The 24,439-nt window shown below is 39.3% G+C and overlaps 1 protein-coding gene across 1 annotated transcript in view; it reads left to right on the top strand.

Moving 5' to 3' along the window:
• PLXNB2 (plexin B2) overlaps positions 1-24,439 on the top strand; it is a 237,407-nt gene that overhangs the window by 89,003 nt on the left and 123,965 nt on the right. Inside the window, exon 2 of the mRNA XM_077834580.1 lies at positions 7,032-7,113. Coding sequence (XP_077690706.1) covers positions 7,112-7,113 — 2 coding nt within the window. The 5' untranslated portion in view covers positions 7,032-7,111. The remainder of the gene's footprint in view (positions 1-7,031; positions 7,114-24,439) is intronic.

The raw sequence follows: 24,439 nt of genomic DNA on the forward strand, positions 1-24,439 counted from the left end.
TAGGAGTCATAAATGAGAGGGTTATCCAGTTCTCCTGTGCCTTTGGATATCCCAGTTGTCTACCCAATTCCTTTTGATGGAAGGAGAAGGCAGAGAGCTGTACATTCTCCTCTTACTATTTCTTTCTTCTGTGTCCTCATTCTAACTGGGAGCTTTTCCCAAGCAGCTGACATCACGACTCATCTGCCTTACTATAACGGGATAGCCTTTGTTATAATCATTTTGATCATTATATTTATAAACAGTAGCGCAGGGTAACGAGTTAATAGCTAATTTCTAATGAAGTATGTTTGTAATTTTTAAACCACCCAGAGTTCACAAAGTTATCAAGAGGGATACGTTCTGCCACATAGTAACTAATTGTACTAAGGTGTAAAATTCCATTCGGGGTAATCATGTAGCCAGTTTCCCAGCTCTACAGCAACAACCTGGAAGCAGAAATCTCCCTTGTGTGTGCCACCACAGTAATGGGACCAGCAACAGCCAATGTATTCTATGTAACTGTGGTGGCCAACATCTTAGCTGACACATTGGGGATTGAATTGGGGCCTTTGGCGCTAAAAGCATGAGTCTATACAGCATAACCTAGAGCACTAAAGCTCCCTAGCTAAGGTAGTGTCTATACTACCAGCTAAATTGGCACTGCTACGATACAAGCAGCAGTGTCAATTTAGCAGGTCTAGTGAAGACCCGCTAAATCAATGGGAGAGCACTCTCCCATTGATTTGTCTACTCCACCTCCCCAAGAAGCATAAGGGAAGTCACAGCGTAGTGTAGATACCGCGGCAAGTAAATCTAGCTACATTGACTTCAGTTCTATTATTCACGTAACTGAAGTAGCGTAACTGAGATCCATTTTTCGTGGTAGTGTAGACCATCCCTCAGGCTGCAATAGAATCTCCTATTTTAATCAGGCACAAAGGAGGGACCTGTAACACATTCAATAGTGCATTACAGAACCATTCATGAAAAGTAGATTCTAACATCAGACAAAGTACACATACAAACTAGTTGCATTGAAAACTTGCATCTCTCATATTTTTTATAATGCTCCACTCATATACCATGATATGATATAATTGTAGTTTTCCTTCTGTAAAATAAATCTGCCCTTGTTCAACTGTATTGTTGGAGGAAGAGGGAAATTGGTTTTAGGAGTTTCTAAAATAGGTTGTCTGTAAATCATACTGGGTCTGATTCTGCTTTGCTTTGCTCTGTCATTTACACCTGTGCAAAGTAGATACTCCACTGGCTAAATGAGTGAAAAATATGATGTGGTAGCATTTTATACTCACCTTGCACTCACTTTGCACAGGTCTGAATGATTATATGAGGGACATGGTAGTACAGAATCTGGACCAGTGTCAGTTCTAAGGTTTGATAACTTGTGATCGGTCAAGGCTAGAAAGAAGTGCAATGTCCCATTGCAAAGGAGTGATTCCCAGTTATTTTCTGTTGGTGTAAAACCCTGATTCTTAGCCCTGATATAATGCATAAGATGTTGGATGGTAAACCTGTTGCTGGTCCAGAGCAGAACATTGCTTGACCTCCCTCTTAGAGCAGTGTAATTTTGGGGGGGAGTAGGTAGGAATTTCTTAAGGGGTTGGGGGAAGAAAGAAGGCAAATGTTCCATGGCAGATTATTTTTAATTCTCAAAATTTACCTGTCTGAAAGCTTCCAAGTGGTTTTGAATGTAAAGTTACCTTCAGGGGCTAGGCAGGAGAGCCAGTCTAAGAGGCACAATAAATACCGTTTCTAACATGGATCTCACTATCACATTTGGGACCCTGACCAGGGGTATTCTATTTGCTACCCAAGATCCATAAACCTGGAAATCCTGGACGCTCCATCATCTCAGGCATTGGCGCCCTGACAGCAGGATTGTCTGGCTATGTGGACTCTCTCCTCAAGCCCTACGCTACTGGCACTCCCAGCTGTCTTCGAGACACCACTGACTTCTGAGGAAACTACAATCCATCGGTGATCTTCCAGAAAACACCCTCCTGGCTACTGTGGATGTAGAAGCCCTCTACACCAACATTCTACACAAAGATGGACTACAAGCTATCAGGAACAGTATCCCCGATAATGTCACGGCAAACCTGGTGGTTGACCTTTGTGACTTTGTCCTCACCCACGACTATTTCACATTTGGGGACAATATATACCTTCAAGTCAGCAGCACTGCTATGGGTACCCGCATGGCCCCACAGTATGCCAACAGTTTTATGGCTGACTTAGAACAACGTCCTTAGCTCTCGTCCCCTAGTGCCCCTCCTCTACTTGTGCTACATTGATGACATCTTCATCATCTGGACTCATGGAAAAGAAGCCCTTGAGGAATTCCACCATGATTTCAACAATTTCCATCCCACCATCAACCTCAGCCTAGACCAATCCACATAAGCGGTCCATTTCCTGGACACTACTGTGCTAATAAGTGATGGTCACATAAGCACCATCCTATACCGGAAACCTGCTGACCACTATACTTACCTATGTGCCTCCAGCTTTCATCCAGACCACACCACATGATCGATTGTCTACTGCCAGCTCTACGATAAACCGTATTTGCTCTAACCCCTCAGACAAACATCTACAAGATCTCTATCAAGCATTCTTACAACTACAGTACCCACCTGCTGAAGTGAAGAAACAAATTGACAGAGCCAGAAGAGTACCCAGAAGTCACGTACTACAGGACAGGCCCAACAAAGAACATAACAGAATGCCACTAGCCATTACCTTCAGCCCCCAACTAAAACCTCTCCAACGCATCATCAAGGATCTACAACCTATCCTGAAGGACGACCCATCACTCTCACAGATCTTGGGAGACAGGCCAGTCCTTGCTCACAGACAGCCCCCCAAAATGAAGCAAATACTCACCAGCAACCACACAACAGAGCCACTAACCCAGGAACCTCTCCTTGCAACAAATCCCGTTGCCAACTGTGTCCACATATCTATTCAGGGGACACCATCATAGGGCCTAATCACATCAGCCACACTATCAGAGGCTCGTTCACCTGCACATCTACCAATGTGATATATGCCTTCATGTGCCAGCAATGCCCCTCTGCCATGTGCATTGGTCAAACTGGATAGTCTCTACGTAAAAGAATAAATGGACACAAATCAGACGTCAAGAATTATAACATTCATAAGCCAGTCGGAGAACACTTCGATCTCTCTGGTCACTTGATTACAGACCTAAAAGTCGCAATATTACAACAAAAAGACTTCAAAAACAGACTCCAATGAGAGACTGCTGAATCGGAATTAATTTGCAAACTGGATACAATTAACTTAGGCTTAAATAGAGACTGGGAGTGGATGTGTCATTACACAAAGTAAAACTATTTCCCCATGTTTATCCCCCCCCCCCCATTCCTCAGACGTTCTTGTCAACTGCTGGAAATGGCCCACCTTGATTATCACTACAAAAGGTTCCCCCCCCCCGCCCCCCGCGGACACCCCTCCCCTGTTCTCCTGCTGGTAATAGCTCATCTTAAGTGATCACTCTCCTTACAGTGTGTATGATAACACCCATTGTTCCATGTTCTCTGTCTATATAAATCTCCCCACTGTATTTTCCACTGAATGCATCCGATGAAGTGAGCTGTAGCTCACGAAAGCTTATGCTCAAATAAATTTGTTAGTCTCTAAGGAAGCACAAATACTCCTTTTTTCCCACTTATATGTATGTATACATAGATCTTCTTACTATATGTTCCATTCTATGCATCCGATGAAGTGGGCTGCAGCCCACGAAAGCTTATGCTCTAATAAATTTGTTAGCCTCTAAGGTGCCACAGGTTTTCTTGTTCTTCTTACTCATTATTACATTAGCAGAAGATTTAGTAGGCAGAGTTTCACATTTGCTCCTTGTGGCATCTGAAACCATTTTTCAAACATCCAGCAACAGTTTTTAGGAGGCTGTTCTCTGAAGATTCAGCCTTGCCTCAGTAAAAGTTGCTTGTGCTCTGACATGATCTATCAGCCCCTGCTTCAACTCAAAGAGCATCTTATTTTGCAGCACTAGAATAAGTTACTTTGCCAGGTATTTTATAGTACAGCAATTGCTCTTGGACTGCTTATATATTTTGACAGTGCTAACTACACTACCATGTATGGTGGTGTTCATCTTTTGATGTCCTGGAGAAAACTTGTGTTTGATAGAAAGTGCAATGGTTGCATTCTGGAGGACAAATCTGGAAGCAATTAGGTATGTCAGAGTGAATATAGCCTGGGTAGATCGATCACTTATGCTACTGGCGCATAGATTTTGATTTCTGGAAGCTGGTTGCAAAGACCCTATGTCTTGTGGTACTTGATGTATTTATGAGGGGCAAGGTAATAGGTTCCCTGCTGGCTATGGGCTCTTATGTTACCATATCTACAGCTGAGCACCTTTCACATACTTTGCTGTAGGCTGCAATCCTAATATGAACGTCCAAGCCCCCCATGTCACTTGCTCTTAAGGTGTTGAAAAAGAGCTGTTGTGGCATGAACAAGAGCTTAAAATAAAATCTTGCAGCAGATGGTATCACCTGTACCCAACTTAATTCAGCCAAAACAATCTGCTACTGAGAGTGGAGAAGGCTGGAAACCTGATAACTCAGTCTGAGGAAGGAGGGAGTGAAGAGTAGCAATCTGCCACAAACCTTGAGCCTATCAGGAAAGAGGCTTCTTATTTATTTTATAGATCACTAAATTACCTACTAGTTTGGAGGAGACGTTCTCTGGAACTGCTAGCTAGCAAGTACAAACTAAAACACTTGGGTGCCTGATATATGCTGTTACATTCCTGTGGTAGTTGACAGGTTTCAGAGTAGTTGAGGCATTTGCAGTCTACTTACTGTATGCTAATTTCTTTGGGTGCACTGGGAGGGATTTTCTTAAGAAATGGAGTTCGTGGTACTGCTGACAGTGTGTGTAAATTATCATTGAGGAAAGAGAGCCTTGTATTTAAAGCACAGGAGAACTGGGAGTTTGCAGACTTGGGTTTTATTTATAGGCTGTATTAAAGACTTCCGTGTAATCTTCAGCAGGTTGCTTAATCTCTGTATTACCACAGTTTCCTCCATCTGTTACCGACTTCATGGGTAGTTGTAAAGCTAAATTCATGAATGTTGGTAAAGAGATTTTTGAATGGAAGACAACCTGTAATTGCAAAGTATGATCTCTATTTCAACATGATGAAAACTGAGACCCACCTGATTGCTCACAAACACTATCATCTTCCTTTTTTCTTGATTTCTGTTAACACCACAATTCTCTTCATGATTCTGACACTGAAGTTGTGGGGCCTCCCCTTCCTTCACACATTCAAGATGTTGGTCTTTTCTCCACAATATATTAAAATAATCCCTTTGTCTGTCCTTGACGCTAAAACACTTGCCAATGTCTTGCTTAGCTTCTGCCTTTGCTTACAACTTCCTCTTTTATGCCCATCCTGATTCCTGTGGTACTCAACTCCAGTCTATCCAGAACATCTAAAATCTTCTTTTTTGCCGGTCCCTTCTGCCACATCACTCTCCTCCTCAAGTCTCTATGTGAACGTCAAAATTCTCATCCCCTTCTTGAAGGGATTGCATCATTCTGCCCATGCCAACATCTCTCTTCTCAATTCTTGCTACTCCTCTCCTTTGCCCTCTTGCTGTAATGAAGGACCCCTCACCACTCTGTTTCATGCCCCCTTCTTGCTTGGAATGACCTCTCTAGCCCAGTGCATCAAGCATCCTTCTTTCTTCAGATTCAAACACTGAAGCTGCAGAAAGGTGCCCTGATTCAGCGCCCCTGAGTTTTCCAAAGCATCTTTGTGTCTGATCTTTGTCTATTTTGATTGCAAGTTCCTTCAAAAAGGGATCCAATTTTCCTTTGTGTCTTGTATAGCTCTGAGCAAATTATTGGTACATCATAAAGAATAATAAAGTATTATCTGAGAATGGAAGTGGGGTTGAAAGAGATGATTTGTGTGTACTCTTAAGTAGTGCTTATTACCATGGCAACTAGACACATGGAATGCAAAAAACATTAAACCCAGTCAGATTTTGTACAAAATAAATAAGCCTTAGGTGGCATGAAGCACACTGGACTCTGGTGCTGACAAACCACCGTGAAGCATGACTTCCAAAAGTGAAGGCCTTCAGCTGACACTCCTTCCATGATCCTTGAGGGAGCTAGAGGCCAGCAAGCCTTGGTTACAAACTGAAATCCAGAGGTGAACTGGAGTGGGGAATGGTTTGAATCTAGTAGTCTGGTTAAGGACTATGTCCAGGTTTGCTAGGGACTGTAGTTTCACAATCCTTTATTGCATATATTGGCATACACAGTACACTGCTTAAAGGGACATACACTAATCTGTATACGCTTACAGAAACTATCTGTAAGAAAAAACAGTATTGCCTACCGATGGACATCCATTGCTGAAGATTTCTTCCAAAACAGTCATTCTCTTCATATTCAAGTGGAACAGCCTAGTTTTACTTCCTTTTGACATCATTTTTATAATAGAGCAGTGGTCTTGAGTGCTAATGAGACAGTATTTTATCTGCCCTTAGATGCCTAGGTGCTATTTCCCCTCTATAAAGTATTCTGAAGCTGTCTGATACAGCCAAGGCACTGAGCACTTCAGACAATGGAAGGTGAGAGTGCTCAGGTTCTGCTAGAGTAGAGTCAGAACATACAAAATCCAATCCTTAATATAAAACATACATTCTTTCAGGTACTCTACCATATGAGTTCTCAATTCTTTAGTGATTAGTCATATGTCTGCAACTGATTGTATGTCTGACTTGCCTGAGCCACTATTGAAAGTGAACCCAGAGCAGTACTCCGTTTAGTCTTGGGATTCAAACTTATGCTATGGCAAAAATTTGTTTAAAAAGAAATAAACTTGACTCTATATACATTTTTTTAAATACAAGGTTCTGAACCATTACAGATCACTTTACATAAGTAGTCCGAAGTGTAAAAAGAATAAAAATAATGGATATTTTTGTAATCCCTTTCCTTGTTTTTCATAGGTAAAGGTGAAAAAGAAGAAGATTGAAAACTGTCCTGGAAAATAACTAAGTGCAGTAAAGAAGAGTTAGTGAAAAAGTGAATGTAAGTATTTCAGTTTTTCACAAATAAAGCAGTTTATAACTGCTATTGCTGTATGATCAGTAACCATATAAATGATTCAGGTTTCAGAGTAACAGCCGTGTTAGTCTGTATTCGCAAAAAGAAAAGGAGTACTTGTGGCACCTTAGAGACTAACCAATTTATTTGAGCATAAGCTTTTGTGAGCTACAGCTCACTGAAAGCTTATGCTCAAATAAATTGGTTAGTCTCTAAGGTGCCACAAGTACTCCTTTTCTTTTTATAAATGATTCAGTAAACCAGCAGATGATGCCAAAACGAAGACCTAATTTTGAAATCCAAGTATTTTTAATATTCCTATGGAACTTGGGACTAATTTTGAGCACACCAAGAATGCTCAGTCAGGACTTGTGTTTTTTATTAATTGTAAAAAGACAAACTTTAAAAAAATATATCTGTACATTTGTAGCCAGTACTTGACTTAAACTGTTACCATGGTCTTGTCAGTGTTGTTAGCTATCTATATGTCTGCTTGAAACGAAGAGGCAACATTGGGCTGTCTGTAAATGCCAATTTTTAAACAATCTGTTTAAACACCAGTTGGGATCCCTGAGTCCTGTACTGTAGACATATTTTCCATTTCAAATGGGATTTAGGTTTACTTTGTATAATACAGTCCCATATGTAGTATCTATAGCATGTATTTTTGCACTGAAGATTTGGATTTATAATACAAACTTCAGTGCAATGTTTTTCTTTTTCACTGTAAGTAGTGTTTTCAATTCCTGAAGTTTCAGTCTGAGAGCATTACTGCCCTCTGGAAGTAGCTTTTTCAAATCTAGAGGCAATTGTTTTCTAACAGTAAGCTAAGAACTCCAGTTAAATCCTTTTAAAAAATGTTATTACATCACCATCAGTGTATAACCCATTATCATATTTCATAACTGTTACAGTTTTATTGCAACCTCTATTGAAAGCATATACCATATTTTACTTCTCCTTGGTCTAGGAGTGTTTGATAATATTGTTACATACCTTACCTATATAGTAGCTATGATACCTTTTAATAGGTAGAATTAGAACGCGTTATCTGTGTGTCATAGACTCTCTGATGCTAACGGAAGTCTCCTTTAGCTCATGTGTGTTTTTGGAACAGAAAGATTTTTTGGAACAGAAAGATCTGAGTGAGTTGTATCCTTGCTGTCACCATGGGAGGTTCTGCGTGGCTATAATGATAGTGACAACCATGCTGCCACAGATTTCTTCCAGTCTTTTTAATTTGCTACATTTTCCCAACAATCTCACCTCCTGTTTCCCATTGCTGCAAGTTTCTGTGAACTTGTAAAATTACTAGCCAGTCAGTAGTCGAAAAACCATCAACGATCTATAAGAGGGCAACCTTGGCAAACTTATAGGATTGTTTTGTCTAGAAGTTATTGGGATCTACTTAAATTGAGATTCATCAGCAACGTATATAAGCCAAAGGTTCATTGATCATGTCTGCACTGAATGAATGTCCATACAGCGCTAACTGGTGCCTGCTCTGCACATCGTCAGTGTAAGCTTCACTAGAGAAGTTGATGGTTGCAGAATCAGAGCTTAAAAACCTCCTAGCATGCAGTGGAGTTAAATCTGGAAGGATTTCCGAGGAGCTATCACCGGTTGTTCAAGTCCTGAAGGTCTGGGGCTGATGTCCCTAAGGCATTACAATGACCCTGATTCAGCCAGTGATACTTTTTGAGAATCTAAGGATGTTTGAGTTGCGTGTAGTACTCTGCTCTCACGACTCACCGTCTAAATCCCACAGTGATACATGCTTTAGAAACACCAAAGCAAGACATATTTAATGAACATGTGGCAATAACTATACATTCAAACTTCCTGAAGTCTCTGGGCGGGGGGCATGGGGAAGGGGGGAGCACACTTGTATAGCAGTTGAACCATCATGTTTGCGTTATGGTTGACTGAGCTGTTTTTCATGTCAGTCTCATCACTTAGTGCCCCATTTCACATTGTTTATTTCCTTCTGTTTTCTCATGCTTATGCAGTAAGCACAATCTTTTAAAGAAATAAATATGCAGCAGGGTACAGAGCCATTTAGTGTAGGGTTTTAATTTCAAATTGCTTAAAAGTTAAAAATTGCCCTTCAAAATATATAAAACCTCATGTTTAGGAAATGAGTCATTTTATTCACACATCGAAACTCAGAGTATACAGCAAGCCGCTTTAAATTGATGGTTACCATGTTGGCCAAATCTCTTGCTGTATATGTTCCTCTGTCAATTTCAATAGAAAAACATGCTAGTTAGTTAAATTAGTGTCAACGTTTTTATCCATTGTGGCAGAATTAATGTGATCTCCAATACATGTTGTTTTTCATCTGTTTTAACTGTATGAACATACAGATTAAAGCTCTGAGTGGAAACATCATTTCTAATTTATATACGTGCCTTTGTACCAGTAATGCATTACAATTAGAAGCATATATTCCTAAATTTTGAATTCTTTGTCAGATACTAATCCCGCAGTGTCTAAGAGATTGGGATAGCACTGGATTAGCAGATATATGGAGTGGGACAATGCCTCTTTATAGCCGCTATTTTTAAAAGACTTAATTATTTTGTATTACCATAGCACCTAGGGGCCCCAAGCAAAATCAGTGTTTTATTGTGCTAGGTACTGTCCATACACAGAGAAACTGGAGAGCTTGCAATCTGTATGGACAAAACAGAGTGGGAGGAGAAACAATCACACAGAGAGGTCACATGCAGAACCAGGAATAGGATCCTAAGAACCTGTCAGGTTCCCCTTCCACTAGGCCACTCTGCCGCTTGTCACCTTTTCTAATGCCCAGAACACCCAGAATAGATTTGTGCAATAAAAATTATTTTTTTGTTTTGACAAAGAAATGTGGGAAAATGATATGAAGCACGTTAAGATCGAAGCATGTTATATTAATTTGTCATTGCAGTTGAATGGTTTTGTTACTCAGTCACTTTTAAAACTGATAGATTAGAATAAACCTCCAAAAATACTTGTAAGCACTTTCAGCTTGTGCTTCCAAATGCTTATTAGTCAAACTGGAACCAAAAGGTGGGTGACATTTTGCTTTACTGCTTTCCCCTCACAGCTGAGTTAAATGGTGGAAGGAAGAGAGGGGAGGAAGGGCAACAGTAGTAAAACTAGGTTGTTTAGGGAGAGATGGAAAGACAGAAGGGGACAAGAAGGTGGTAATTGCACTGGGACATGCTAATTATGCAGAGTGAAGGGGGTTGTCAATGTGGGAGGATGGAATGGGACAGTGCCCATGGGGCTGCAGAAGCAGAAAGCATGCAAGGAGCCAAAAGATCACAGACTGACTAGGTTTAAACCTTGTGTTTGGGGGGGAGGACACGCAAAATGAGACAGTTGAATTGGATTCTTCTTGTATATTTATCATAATCTGAGGTTGGCAGGACAAATACTTAATGTATTCCTTTTTCCTAATTGCTCCCAAACAGATCATTATTAAATAAACACACCCATAAAGAGCCTGGCTAGAACACCAGTATTTCGACGGTCCTTTTTTTCTCAAGTGTTTGCACAATGCCCAACTCGCTAGGGGCCAGACCCTTATTGGGAGCTATGGGCAGTACTATAATAATTAGACCATAAGAATACAGTAGAACCTTAGCTTTACGAACACCAGAGTTATGAACTGACCAGTCAACCACACACCTCATTTGGAACTGGAAGTATGCAGTCAGGCAGCAGAGAGCCCCCCTCCCCCTCAAAAGGCAAATACTGCGCAGTACTATACTGTTTTAAACGTAAACTACTAAAAAGGGGGAAAAGTTTAATAAAAAAAATTGAAAAGGTAAGAACTGTTTCTGTGCTTGTTTCATTTAAATTAAGATGGTTAAAAGCACCATTTTTCTTCACAGTAAAGTTTCAAAGCTGTACTAAATCAATGTTCAATTGTAAACTTTTGAAAGAACCATAATGTTTTGTTCAGAATTACAACATTTCAGAGTTATGAACAACCTCCATTCCCAAGATGTTCGTAACTCTGAGGTTCTGCTGTATGTCTGTATTGCAGCTGGGAGTGAGGCTCCCTGTCTGGGTAGACAGACTTCCACTAGTGGGGCTCGAGTTCGCATGCTAATGTGGATGTTGTGAGTTGGGCGGCCCATAAGCTTAGGGCGTCTGTGCATTAAATGAGACAGGGATCCAGTGGAAAAAATAGTAAGAGGATCATGTAATTAACAACTGTATCATAATGCTTATGCACTCAGATTCCAGAACACTTTTTCCTTTTTTATATTTTAAGGAATACATTTGTCTTTCTTGAGATGTTGAAGATCTGCACATTAATCTTTTACTTTCTGGTATTCCTGCCAAATAACCTACCACAGTGCTTAATTTGTACAATTTAATATCTAATATCAAGGAGACAGTAATGTAAATTCTTAGCATTATAGGAGAGCTGTGGCATCAAGTTCAACTTCAAAATATCAGCCTGCCAGAATGCTTAATAACATTTTGATCTTCAAGAGTGGTCTCACAATATTAGCTAATCCTCACAGAACACCTGTCAGGTAAGTATTATTTATAGATGTGGAAACTGAAGCAGTGTTTAAAGCCAGCATTTTCAAAGTTGGGTGCTGAAGATTTAGACTCCTAACTAACTAGCCTGATTGTCAGAGGGGATGGACACACTTAGCTGTCGTAGACTTCAATTGGCGCTTCAAGTGTTTGCACTCCTGAAATTCAGGCTGGTTATTTTGATGCCTCAACATGAATTTAGGCTCTAAATCTGAGGCCCCAAGGTTTGGGAGTGTTGACCAAAGTGAGTGGCCTGGCCAAAGAGAGGACCTGTTAGATCCAAGACTGCAAGTCAGGAGTTCTTGGTTCCCAGGAGCTCAAGACCTTGGGCCTGCACCCCTTTTCATAGCATCAGGCAAAGAATTCTTGTTGGAGCAGCAAAAGTAATGAGGAATGTGCACAATATAGGCAAGTCTGGGAGGGTCTTCCTTTGAAGATTTTATTGAGCAGGGGTTGTGTGAGGGCTGTGTAAAGAGGGAAAGGTGCTTGAATTTGGAAAGCAAATATAATGACAGTTAATTTATCCACCTTCCACTGTTAATTTCATTAAAAATGTGAGTTTGTAATGCCAATAAAATAAAAACCAGCAGGATCTTATTAAAGGGGAAAAGACAAAATGCCACATTTATTGTGAATACAGAAAGAATCATAGTAAGCAGTTAGTTAATTGCTATAACATTCCATTCAATTTCATATTTATTCACATATTCATTCATACACACACACAGGTTCTGCAAGAGTTGCTCATGCCAAGCCACTGGCCAGGTGGCCTGGACACGAGGAGGGAGCAGGGCCTTGTCAGGTGCTCATCTGACGCTCCTGGAAGTTGGTTTGCAGAATCAGACCCCAAAGTTCTCACTTTCTAGAGTCCATTTTTATGGGAATTTCTTCCTATGCCAGTCTATGGGAATTGCTTCATCATGCTGTTGCTGAATCAATCAGCAGATGGCACATTCCTGACCGCTCCGTGCTGCCAGATGTTATCTTGTTCTTTGGTTCTCCTATTCTTGAGGCTGTTGGGTGGATTCCAGTCTGCCCTCTGGGGGACTTCTGGTTATTTCCACTTGATGCCTTCTTCAGCCGATGGACACTGCATTCTTAGGCTGGCACCTCCCTGATCATTCAGTTATTATCCACACCAAGCATCCATTCACATACATCCTCTATCTCTATTTTAATCACAATTGTTAACAAAGCCAGATGAATACAACAAAAGGGCGGGGAGTCTCTGGGTGCTGTTTCTGTTACAGAGTATTGCTTTGAGTCTCTTTCTGTGTGAGTAGTTGTTGTTACAAAGAATTGCTTTGAGAACAGATTCTGTCTTAGAATGTACTAACACAATTAGCAGCTTGCAAGTTTCACACATAGAGGGAGAGAAACAGTACCAAAAACCAAGAGACCTCTTAGTTTAAATTCCAGGGTTTTACTAATTATGGGGAATCAAACTCATTTGTGATTTTAATACAGAACTTGTTTAATATGATCCAAAAAGTTACCTTGTTATTTCTGACGTACTTTCTGCTCCTCTTTCCCCGATCTGTTACACAGTTAGCACAGTGGCATAATTGGGCTGGAGAACAAATTTCCCATGCTGTTTGGCCATAACAAAAAAAAGAGCACTGGGATATTAAATGAGCAATGTGTCCCATTCAGCATGCCATTTAATGTATTGCTAAGCACAATTTTAGTTAAAATGTGGAATTTATTTTCAAGTGCATTGTTATGTTATGTAAACGGTTATTAGATACCTGTTTGCGTTCTGAAATTCTGCGTATTATACAGCACCTTTGTACTTGTGAGTGACACACTGAGCTTACAGTGCTACACCATTCCCTTCTCACTATTGCAGAGCAGGTGGGAAACTAAACAAAACTGCAGCAAAAGGCTTGTGGCTGATAGGGATTGTTACATAGGGGAGGGAAAAACCTAGAGTACAAAGAAAGGGTCTCAACTGATTGAACAGCACAGAGCAGGCACATACAGCGGAATTAATACTCGGCATTGTCTGGATTTCAAATTCAGAGAACTTCATTGCTGCTTTGGCCCTACTTGGAGTGAATAAATGCTACTGCCAGGAACAAAGCCCAGAACAGAGGGGGAGAAAAGGATTAAAAAGGAGAAAGTGATGACTCACACCCCCATCTCAATCCCCATTAAGAGCACTCAGCTCTCCCCCACCAATGGCCATGTGTTCTGTTTTTATAAATAACTAAGCATTTGAAATGTTCAGCGTAGGCTGGGTATGCATTGATACCGTATTAGAAGAATGCAGGCATCTACAGAGAAATGCTAAAGCAAAATTAAACTCTAGTTTATTTTTGGACTGGATTGTGTCATCCTATCAGGATATTTGGAGAGGAACAAAGCAAAACTAAGCCTCCTTAGCATTCAAGGAACCAGCTAGAAACCTGTGGTCACACCAGAATGGAATTTAAGCTCAGTCACGTAGGTTACTATTTTAAAGCTGAACCACAGCTTTTCTGGTTCTCATTTTGTTGTGGCTTCACTGAACAATTTCTGTTTAATGCACCACATACTTCCTTTTCCCCTTAAATGTGAGGGAATAAAAATCTGCTATCTTTATCAGCCACAAAGTAATCTGTAGACAACATGAAAGAGATCGTACTAACACCACGTTTCCTATTGGCTACTGATGTCTACTGAATATTAAAAAAAAAGAAAAAGAGAGAGAGAGAGAGAGAATTTAAAAACCAGTGCAGTATATAGCTAAGCAGCCTTTAAAGAGTCCATCTGTGAAAAATAATTGATGACATTGATTCTAGATCCTCAAAATATATCTTCAAAAAAACCCTAATTTATAGATGTCTTTGAAAGGTTGGGATTTTCAGGTTACAATGCAAATTTGGGAAATCTAGGCTCCCTGAGTCAAGTCTCACTGCATTTGTCTGGTGTTTTTCTTCTGGATTGACAGACCACACTCCTATTTAATAACTGATACCTGTTTAGATGTGTCTCACATACCTAAGCTACTTAGTATTCTGATTACATCTCCATGCAGCTTCCTTCTAAGATGTTCCACAGTTTTTTCTTTTCTCCACCTATTTTTAACTATTGGACAAAGATAACACTCCCTCATGACCATTGGTGCTTGGGTCAGAGTGAAACCAAATCTTTTTGCTTCAGATAAGTAAACACCACTGGTGTGAGCAAGCACTGATATGGGCACCAATCTTCTTTTCTTGCTTAAGGAAACTGCTGCCTACAACATTCATCTGACTGGTGTAGAGGAAGTTTGTGAGCATGCAGTGCCTGCTGTGATTGTAGAATTATTTATGGATGATTTAAAGGCATCCCATTGTTGTTGGGTGTAATTCACCCTTCCCCCCCTGCCCACAGAACCCCACACATTTAATTTTGTGCGGGGATCTCGGTAGTCCCTGATGTGGCAATGTGTAGACCCTTTTCTCTGCACCCTGCCTCCCTTTCTGCCCACCCCATGACTTTCTGTTCCAGCCCATAGACTGAAATAATGACCACTGCTACTCTGCAACCCCCTATATGGGGCTTTCAGACACTGCGTCTATATAATCACATAGACAAAATTCCAAATCCTCATACCCCAGTCTATTTTGGTTTGGTGGAGAAACTGCTTCTGCTACGAAGGAGTTATGGCAAGCATTTAAAGTGCTATAGAGGGTCTTGTGTGGGCCTTCTGGAACATCAGAGTATTTCATAATTTTGTTTTACAACCGTGATTTAAGCAATTGTTTGATATGAACAGATGTGAACTGAAACATTGTAATTATAAATCAAAACAGCTTACATTAACATGTCAATCTGTTTTCAATATACTTCCTCCACCGCTCTCCACCTTTACCACCACTAGTTTTGTGCTAACGAACGTGAAAAAATGCCCTGGGCTCTCGGGATTTTTATGCTGTTCGTATGAATATATTTGTAAAAGCCAATGATTTTCTTTTCTCCACTTGCAGACTGTAAATTAGTATTTATGAACTGTGTTTATATTTAATAATGAAAATCCTCACTTATTAGGGCAGAAATAGGGATTAAATAATATTTGTCTCCTTCGTAATTTTATGCCAAACTCAATATAAGTACTAGTCAAGTAAATCATTTAATGTTGATCTTAAGTGTGTTCATAAAAAAGATCCTGTTTGAATTTAGATACTACTTTGTTCATTAATGTTTTTTATATTTGACTTTTCTGTTACTATAACCTTTAATTTGACTTTGCAATGTATGATAAATTAATGACCCCAAAAGAGGAAGTAAGATCTAGATTTAAATACCAACCTTTTTATTAGAGGTCAACCTCTAAAAAGGCTTTTTTGGTTAAGTTATTTTAAAATGATACATAGTATATAGGCTGGTTTACATTTGGTTGCTTTATGCAGAATGACATGAGTTCCATTTGTGGCTAGCTCAAATGAACAAAGAGCAGAATCTCAGTCTGCAGGAACTTTTGAGTTGGGCTTTACGATGTTACACAATGTTTATGAAATAAACAGTATTTTTTAAAATGTCTAGAGGTAGACTTGAACGTAGTCTTCATGTTTGGGGCCCACTACTAAGAAAGCTGTGTCCTATGTGCCTTAAATCTTGTCTAGGACAGGTAGTCTCTGAGGGTATGTCTACACTGCATCTGGAAGTCAGCCTTCCAGCCTGGAGAGACAGTTGCATTCTAGCAGAGCTCAAGCTTGTGCACTAAAATAGAAGTAGACTACTCTTCTCTCACAACTAGAGCTGCAACATCTGCATTGCATCTGATGAAGTGAGCTGTGGCTCACGAAAGCTCATGCTCAAATAAATTGGTTAGTCTCTAAGGTGCCACAAGTACTCCTTTTCTTTTTGCGAATACAGACTAACACGGCTGTTACTCTGAAACATCTACATTGCTATTTTTAATGTGCTAACGTGAGCCCAGTTACCCCGAGTCTGTCTACCTGGCGTGGGAGGCCTGCTGCCAGCTGCAGTTTAAACATACCCCAAGCGCCTTGCTCTGTCCCATTAAGGGCATTGTAGATTAGGACTGAGTATGAAATTCAGTCTGTAAATAGAGAGCCAGTGAAGTTTGTAGAGCACTAATGTCATGTGTTCTCATCTGCTTTTGTTGGACATTAAGTGTGCTACCAGGGTGCATTGATTTAAATCAACAATTTTAATCATGATTTAAATCAGCAAGCAGGAGACCTTGATTTAAATGAGCAACTTTAATGGAGTTTTCCATTTGTACTTCTACTTTTTCGATATTTTCCTGAAGATTGATTTTTGTTGGTCGGTAACCATTAAAGCATGTTGATTTGCAACGAAACATAACTAACTGTGGTGCTTTTTTGCTAGCCAAGAGAGTACATTGTATCTATACATATTTATTAAAGCAGTTATGTAGCTTAACTAACACTTATTCCAATTTAATTTTTACATTTTTATTATGTTAGAAAATGGTGAATAATGCATGTCTTGTTAGATTAATTTTTTACTTGTGATTGGTGTCAGGCTCTGTTTGAATGGAAATTTAAATTCAATTAAGAATGCACAAAAATAGCTTTTTTTTATTTAATAAAAAAAAAACTACCTTGTGCTGTATACAAACTTTTTTTCTCATATACACATGTTTTTCATTTAAACTCTTTTATTAAACAATGCAAGTATTACTGCAGTTAGTGAATTGAAGTGATTGTTTCTGCTAATCATGTGCTTCAGGATTTTAGAACTAGTAGGTCTCATCTCTTACATCTAGTTTTTATTCATAGATTGGAAGAGACCAAGCTTTCCTGCTTTCAACTTCTGATTGGTTTTTAACTTTGAATGAAGTAGTCATTGAGCTCAACTAGATGAATAAACTGAAATAAAGAAAAAATTCTCTCTTCACCTGCAGAATAGGCTTCTGCTCTCAAAAGCTGGTTTAGCACTTTAAAAACAATTAGCTTGGTTCCAAGTGATTAGCAAGTGACTTCCCTTAGTTTATTGGTTTGACTTTCCGTAAAGTTTTCCAGGAAATATGTACTGCTTTAATATTATTTCTGGTTTTTAATTAAAATGATTTTAATATATTATAATAAATATAGGGCTTAACAAAGGTTGTCAATTTAGAATTTAATTTTAAATGTTTGTTTTTAAAAGAACCTGTATTTAATTTAAATTTTTAAAAAACTTTGATTTTTGTCCACCCCTTGTGCTGCAGCTGCATGCTGCATCAATTGCAGTTTTATAGTTGCATTTGTATTCATACCCTGATGATTCATAATGGCAAATGCCTAATATTAGAGGAAGAATTGGAGTACCTTGATTAAACAAAGTTGGTAAACGTTGTTCCTCACCACTGATGCAGTTCTGTCTAGCTATCTTATCTTAATGAGTAGGTCATATGCCCTTAAATTTAAATATTTTTATTGTAGTAAACAGCACTGTTTAATATAGTTAATGTCAAGAAGAAATCATAAAAATCCTTTCTAGAAAGCATTAGCTAGGATGCTTAATACAAAGATTGGGAGAAACTCATAGCCCTTAAGGTCAGATGGGACCATCATGATCATCTAGTCTGACCTCCTACACATTGCAGGCCACAGAACCTCACCCACCCATTCCTGTAATAGACCCCTAACCTCTGGCTGAGTTACAAAAGTCCTCAAATAGTGATTTAAAGACTTCAAGTTACGGAGAATCCACCATTTACACTAGAAACTGTCTGGGCTTGATTGATTCTCTGCTCTGCACTGGCTTCCACTTTGTCACAGAGCCTCTGAAGGTAGAAAGACAGCCAGTGGGAATCTGCACTGGAACAAAGCAATTCAAACTATGCCTCAGGGACCTACAGCAGGCCAAAGCTAACTAGTAAAGGTGTGGGGTCAGAGCAACCAAGGGGTGTGCTGATTCATGCCTTTGTGGGCAGTTCGCAGTCCTTGTCCCAGCTGATTCCAATCAGGCCCAGTGTATTTAAACTGACCCTTGAACTGACAAAATATTAGCTGGTATAATTGTGACAGATGGCCCACCTCTGTTTGCATGATAAAGTATTACCAAAGAAGTTCCATATGAAGTAGTTAACCCTACAAAGGAGAAGTTAAAGGATACATGTATAAGGAGAAATGGACCAGCCATGGGGACCCTAAAAGCCCCCCTAGATACACTAATGGAAATCTATACTTGAAAGGGTGCCAAGTACCAAGAAGGAGAAAACAAGTAGCTGGCATAAACTGGGAGTTAAAGACTAACACTTTGTAGAGTATTTCCTAATGTCCATGTATGTATGTGACATGATTAAAAAGAAACAAATGTCCTGAAACAAATGTCCTAAACCAAATGTCTCACTGTTGTAAGTGAATATGGAAGCAAGAAAATAACCATCCTATGCAGAGGTAGCCATCTCCCCATGAAAAGGAGGAGAACATATAATGGATGGACATGGGGCATGAAGGTGTTTTCTCTGACAAGTGTGAGAGACCGCACTTCTGCTCTAAGTTCAGATAACCTCATATTCTATAACTTTAGTTGTAGCATCATTCTAGCTATGTTGAATGGAGGTGTTTAAGTATATTTATTTTATCATTTGCTCTCATTTTGGTAAAATCACATATAAAACCAGTTTGTTTTAAGAAGAATTAAAATGTGTACCTGTGCTGGCTGGGCAAGTTGCTGCCTGACTCACTTGAAGAAACAAAACTCTGACATTGTGGGAAGGTAATTCAGCCTAGGTATGTGGCAGGTTGTGGCATTCCTCTGGATACTACAAAACAGCTGGGAAAAACAACTGGTCATAGAGAGGGCTCAGGAACTACAGGGGCACAAGTGATTGTTACAATATCTTATTATACATTTCTTTTTTTAGCTTTGATGAATGGTTTGTTGAAAAGACGTTTGTAACCTTATTCCGCCAAGTTTTTTTCCTGTTTTGTTTTGTTTTTTTAAAATTTCGCTGTGTATTAACTTCTTTGCCAAAGAAGGTAGTCTGATAGCCTGTGTGGTTAGTGCTCACACTTCCCAGCACTGAAGTTTGCAGTTTATATTTATAATACTATTGCATATGAGCAGTGTGCTGTGTTGTGATCGTGGAACCGGGAAGAATATGGAGAGTAGAATCTTTGCTTAAGGCTGTGTCCTTGGGGTACACATAGAATCATAGAATATCAGGGTTGGAAGGGACCTCAGGAGGTCATCTAGTCCAACCCCCTGCTCAAAGCAGGACCAATCCCCAATTAAATCACCCCAGCCAGGGCTTTGTCAAGCCTGACCTTAAAAACTTCTAAGGAAGGAGATTCTACCACCTCCCTAGGTAACGCATTCCAGTGTTTCACCACCCTCCTAGTGAAAAAGTTTTTCCTAATATCCAACCTAAACCTCCTCCACTGCAACTTGAGACCATTACTTCTTGTCCTGTCCTCTTCTACCACTGAGAATAGTCTAGAACCATCCTCCATACAAGATCACGGAGCTGTTAGACAGCAGTTGTTAGACTTCTCTAAGATCTTCAATTTTGCTTGATATCATTCTCCTGCACTGGGAAATGCCTAAGCTTTTGAGAGGTGTAAATCCATCCAAATTGTAGTCATAAATGCAAATTTTATTAAAATTGTTTCTCTGTCAGTGTATGAGGGTTCTCTGTAAATTGGATTACCAAATAATTTTGTACCAGACAATCCTGTTTACATTATGAGTGAAAGATTATTTTACATATCTGAATAAAGAGTAAAGTGAGCTATCATATGTAGTTGCCAGGAATGATCAGAAATTTTCTGGCTTGTGCTTCTTAGTTGGAGAGCTGCCTGTTATCCTTCCTTTTTATTCTTCATAAATAAAATCTGCCTGTTATCCTTCCTTTTTATTCTTCATAAATAAAATAAGATCAAGATGCAAGAGGGTAAATGCCATATTATTATTCCTATCACAATCAATTATTTTTATAGGGCTCTCATTAAAGACCTATAGAGACCAAAATGGCAATACATACAGGTGCCAGACCAGAAAGGATTAAAATGGAGTCAAGACTGGTGGTGCCATAGAACTGAAGCACTCTTGTTCTGGAGCAAACAGCTTGTAAAAATCTTGTGGTGCACATGCACAACACGTGGAGAGGTTGCCCATATCTCTGGGGAGCTCTGTTTAAAGAGCAATGGAATGCTATGGCCCATATAGAGTAACCAGCTAAGCCAACCTGGCCTGCTAACTCACTCAGTGGCATTAATGGGCCTTATGGATAGCGGTAGCAGAAAGAGATTGATCTGGCAGGGAAAGCTGCCTTTTAGCATAATGAAAGAAGATATTACTGTGTGCCATTGCTTACAGGATGTAATAGGAATAAGGAAATCTATCAGCAACGGATGGGAAGTACAATTGCCCCAGTCCAGCTCTTTGGTCAGGTGGCTGTCTAGGAGATAGACCAAATTCAAACCATGGTTAAAACTGGCTCAAGACTGACAATAGCATCTTTCAGAGCATTGGGAAAGAGAACTAGTGATCAATTTTAAAATATATATTATTTAAGTTAAAGAACCTGCTATCTATGAAAATATAATGGTGATTAGGAGCAGTCAATACCTGGAGGTACAGGGTAATCTTTCGTTGATCTTGGAGAGGGAAAATGAGAGATTAACAGAGATCTGAAATGAACAAAGGGAGGACTCATGTCTTCTCTAGATTCAGTAGCTTATGCATCCAAGAGTATGATTTTCAAAGACACCCCTACTGAGAGAGAGCAGCTTAGCAGGTAAAGTTGACAGAGTCTATTACAAAGTTTTCATAGGTTTGGAACAATGGTATTCTAAAGAACAGGTCACCCAGAGAACATAAAGGAAGCTTCTCAAAGGTCTATGAATCTGAGTCTCAAATGTGTCTGAAAACCCTGGGAGACCAGTTTACACTGTTACAAGCACCTCAGCACCGAATACTAGCTATACTGTTAAGCAATATGTAGATATATATTTAACAAATACTTTCTTGGTAAGCAACACGTTTGTGGTACAGCAGTGATGGTGGACTGATGAAACCCATTGTTCACAAGTTGCTAAAGGCCATTGTAGAGGCTATAAATGAAGTAAAATTTACACTAAGGTAGCTTCTCCTTCCCTGCCTCTTCATTTTTCATTGTTATTAATGAAGCAGTAAGAATTTGTATATTGAATAAGAATGGGGCTTTACTTTTGAACATCATCTCTACAGGTGGCTATTCATTAGTCTCAGGGCAAAGTACAAAGGTGACATTAAACAAAGTGTTGCCTGTAGTCATGCAGTGACTGTTTACATGAAAGGGTAAAGCTCTCTTGGTAAATGAGGAAGGAATAAGTCTGTCAACTTTTTTAGTACCTTATCAACCTGAAAAGATTTAGTGGGAGACAGATTTTTACCTGACTTTATTAGATTTAGGATTAAGGAAACCATCTGCAGTAACAGATTGGATTTGTATGAGGCAGACTGGTAGCTGGTGGCAGAGAGAGTGTAGGAGTTATAGAATGCCTTAGGGATTATCATAACACTTAGTAGTGGTAATCTAAATAGGTATGGAATACATAGTCACATTCTACATATTCTGGGCAAAGAAACTGCAGTGTGCAAGTGGATGTTTGAGTGGAGGAACATAAAGCTATGTAGGATTAACTGATTTTAGAGCCCCTTTGAGTGCAAAAGTGTCTGCCAGTGGCTGATAATAAGTTCCTGCTCAAATGTGCTGCCTGATGGAAAAAAATATTGATTGAATCTTATTTAGTGTTTGTGGGCTGTGGCATATTTGACATGGTCCAGGCCTGGAAACAGAAGTATTGGTGTCGAATAAGACTGATGATTTATTTCTGTGTACGTGGTCATTGTAGAAAAGTAGCATGTTAAATAAAGGCATCCTATCGTTTTTCTAGAAAGTATATTGAGACTGTATCTTGCTTGGAACTTTGTTGCTTTTACATTGGGACAGATATTTAATTCCCTTGATTTCCTGAGAAATGCATTAAGAGAATGTAACTGCTTAAGGGGCCAAAGGATTCTGTTGGGTACATGGTGAGAATTTCAAATGGGCACAAATACATTGACTTCTCTGTTTATTTTTCCTTATTCTTTTTAAACAATCCTGTTAAATTAAGTAAATATGTCAAATATTGGGCCTAACTACATTTAGTGATTATTATTATGTTACAGTATTAAATGTCTACAGAAATGTACACATATTAATTAATCCTCACTATACCCTGTAGGTATTTCACAGAGGGTGAGACTGAAGCACAGAGAGGCTATGTGATTTACCCAAGGCCAAGCAGTAGGTGAATCAGGGGTTATAACTCAGGAATTCTTGGGCCCCAGCTCTGTGCCTAATCCACTAGACCGTACTGCTCTGAAGTTTAAAATATGAAGGCTGCATCTCTTTCATACAAACACCCTTAGCACTCAGTTCTGACTAATTCCTTTATACATATGCTTTCAGAAATATATATTTCCTGTTGCCTTTTGCAATGGGTGTCATTTCTTTGTCCTGCTCTGGTTCCCTCAGAATATTGCACTGATCTCCCTGGGGATCAACAGTCTGGAGATCACCATGGCAACATTTAGAAAAATGCTCGCTACAGACTTGAAGCTTCATTTCTGTTATCCCTGTGAGCTCTGATGATCTGTGGACTTCCCAGACTAATGGAGGTGGAGTGGGGAGGGGGAAGGTAAACAAGAGAGATGTATGGAACTTGCACATTAAAAATCTTTTGTATGTAATTTTTGAGGCACTCAGCTGATATTGCTCAGTGATGTACAGCAGCAGCATCTAGCATTTTCATGGTATGCTGCTGCGACTGTCTTCTGTATGAAATAATCCCTCTGTTCTTATTCCACGTCATTTTAACATTAGTGTCTTTGTTGTCTCTGAGCTCTCCTCATTTTCACTCAAGGCTACTGTGAAAGCCATTGACAAGGAAAAGATTGCTATGGTAGTAAAGCCTAAGAATTTGTTGACAATAAAATTTGACCTCACAGGTTATGATATCACGTTTAAGAGTGAGTGCTCACATCACTGCTATTTCCCAGTCTTCTTTAAAGAAGAACCAGGGGAACCTTAAAGAAGCCAGATGGGATGGAGGGAAAGAGTGAGTTCCATCCAGCTATGAGAAGTGATTAAAGTGGAATATTAGTACTTTGCCATCTGGGACAAGAATTAAGAACTCTTGGTTGTATTTTGTCAGTGTCAAAGAGAACTTGGAGTTCTGCTTTATTCTGTTGATATGAGGTGTACAAAATATTCTGGTATAGGGAGATTGTTTTATAATTTCAGTGCAGTAGACTTCATGTCTGCATGTGGAAACAGTGCATCCTAAGATGTAAATAAATAAAAGGGCATTTTTCCATAAAAGGATATTTCATTAAAAAAAATTGAAATAAAACAACTGATGTTTGAAAATCTGTGGACATCAGAATGGATATAAGGTGTAAATTTTTAACAGTGAGGGGAATTAATAGTTGGAATCATTTACCAAGGGTTGTGATGTGTTATACAGATCAGACTAGATGACCATAATGGTCTCTTCCGGCCTTGGAATCTATGAAAATGCACCACTGAAAGTGAGGAACTGAACTCATCTTAAATAGTGACACTTGAGCAGATAAATAGTTAAAATAATAATTTAATGTTAAATGTTCTCCTCAGTAAAAAAAATAAAAAATGGCTTGACCGAGACCCTGATTGAAGACGGGGAAAATATATTGCTTTAACTTTTGTTGGTCTTTTTTAATTAAAATTAAATTTAAAAAAAAGGACACTGATTAATCATAAACTTTCATACAAGGGCTTCGGGGATGGTAATGGATGGTGGTGAATATT

This window comes from Eretmochelys imbricata, chromosome 1, assembly GCF_965152235.1.
Source record: "Eretmochelys imbricata isolate rEreImb1 chromosome 1, rEreImb1.hap1, whole genome shotgun sequence".
Taxonomy (NCBI): domain Eukaryota; kingdom Metazoa; phylum Chordata; order Testudines; family Cheloniidae; genus Eretmochelys; species Eretmochelys imbricata.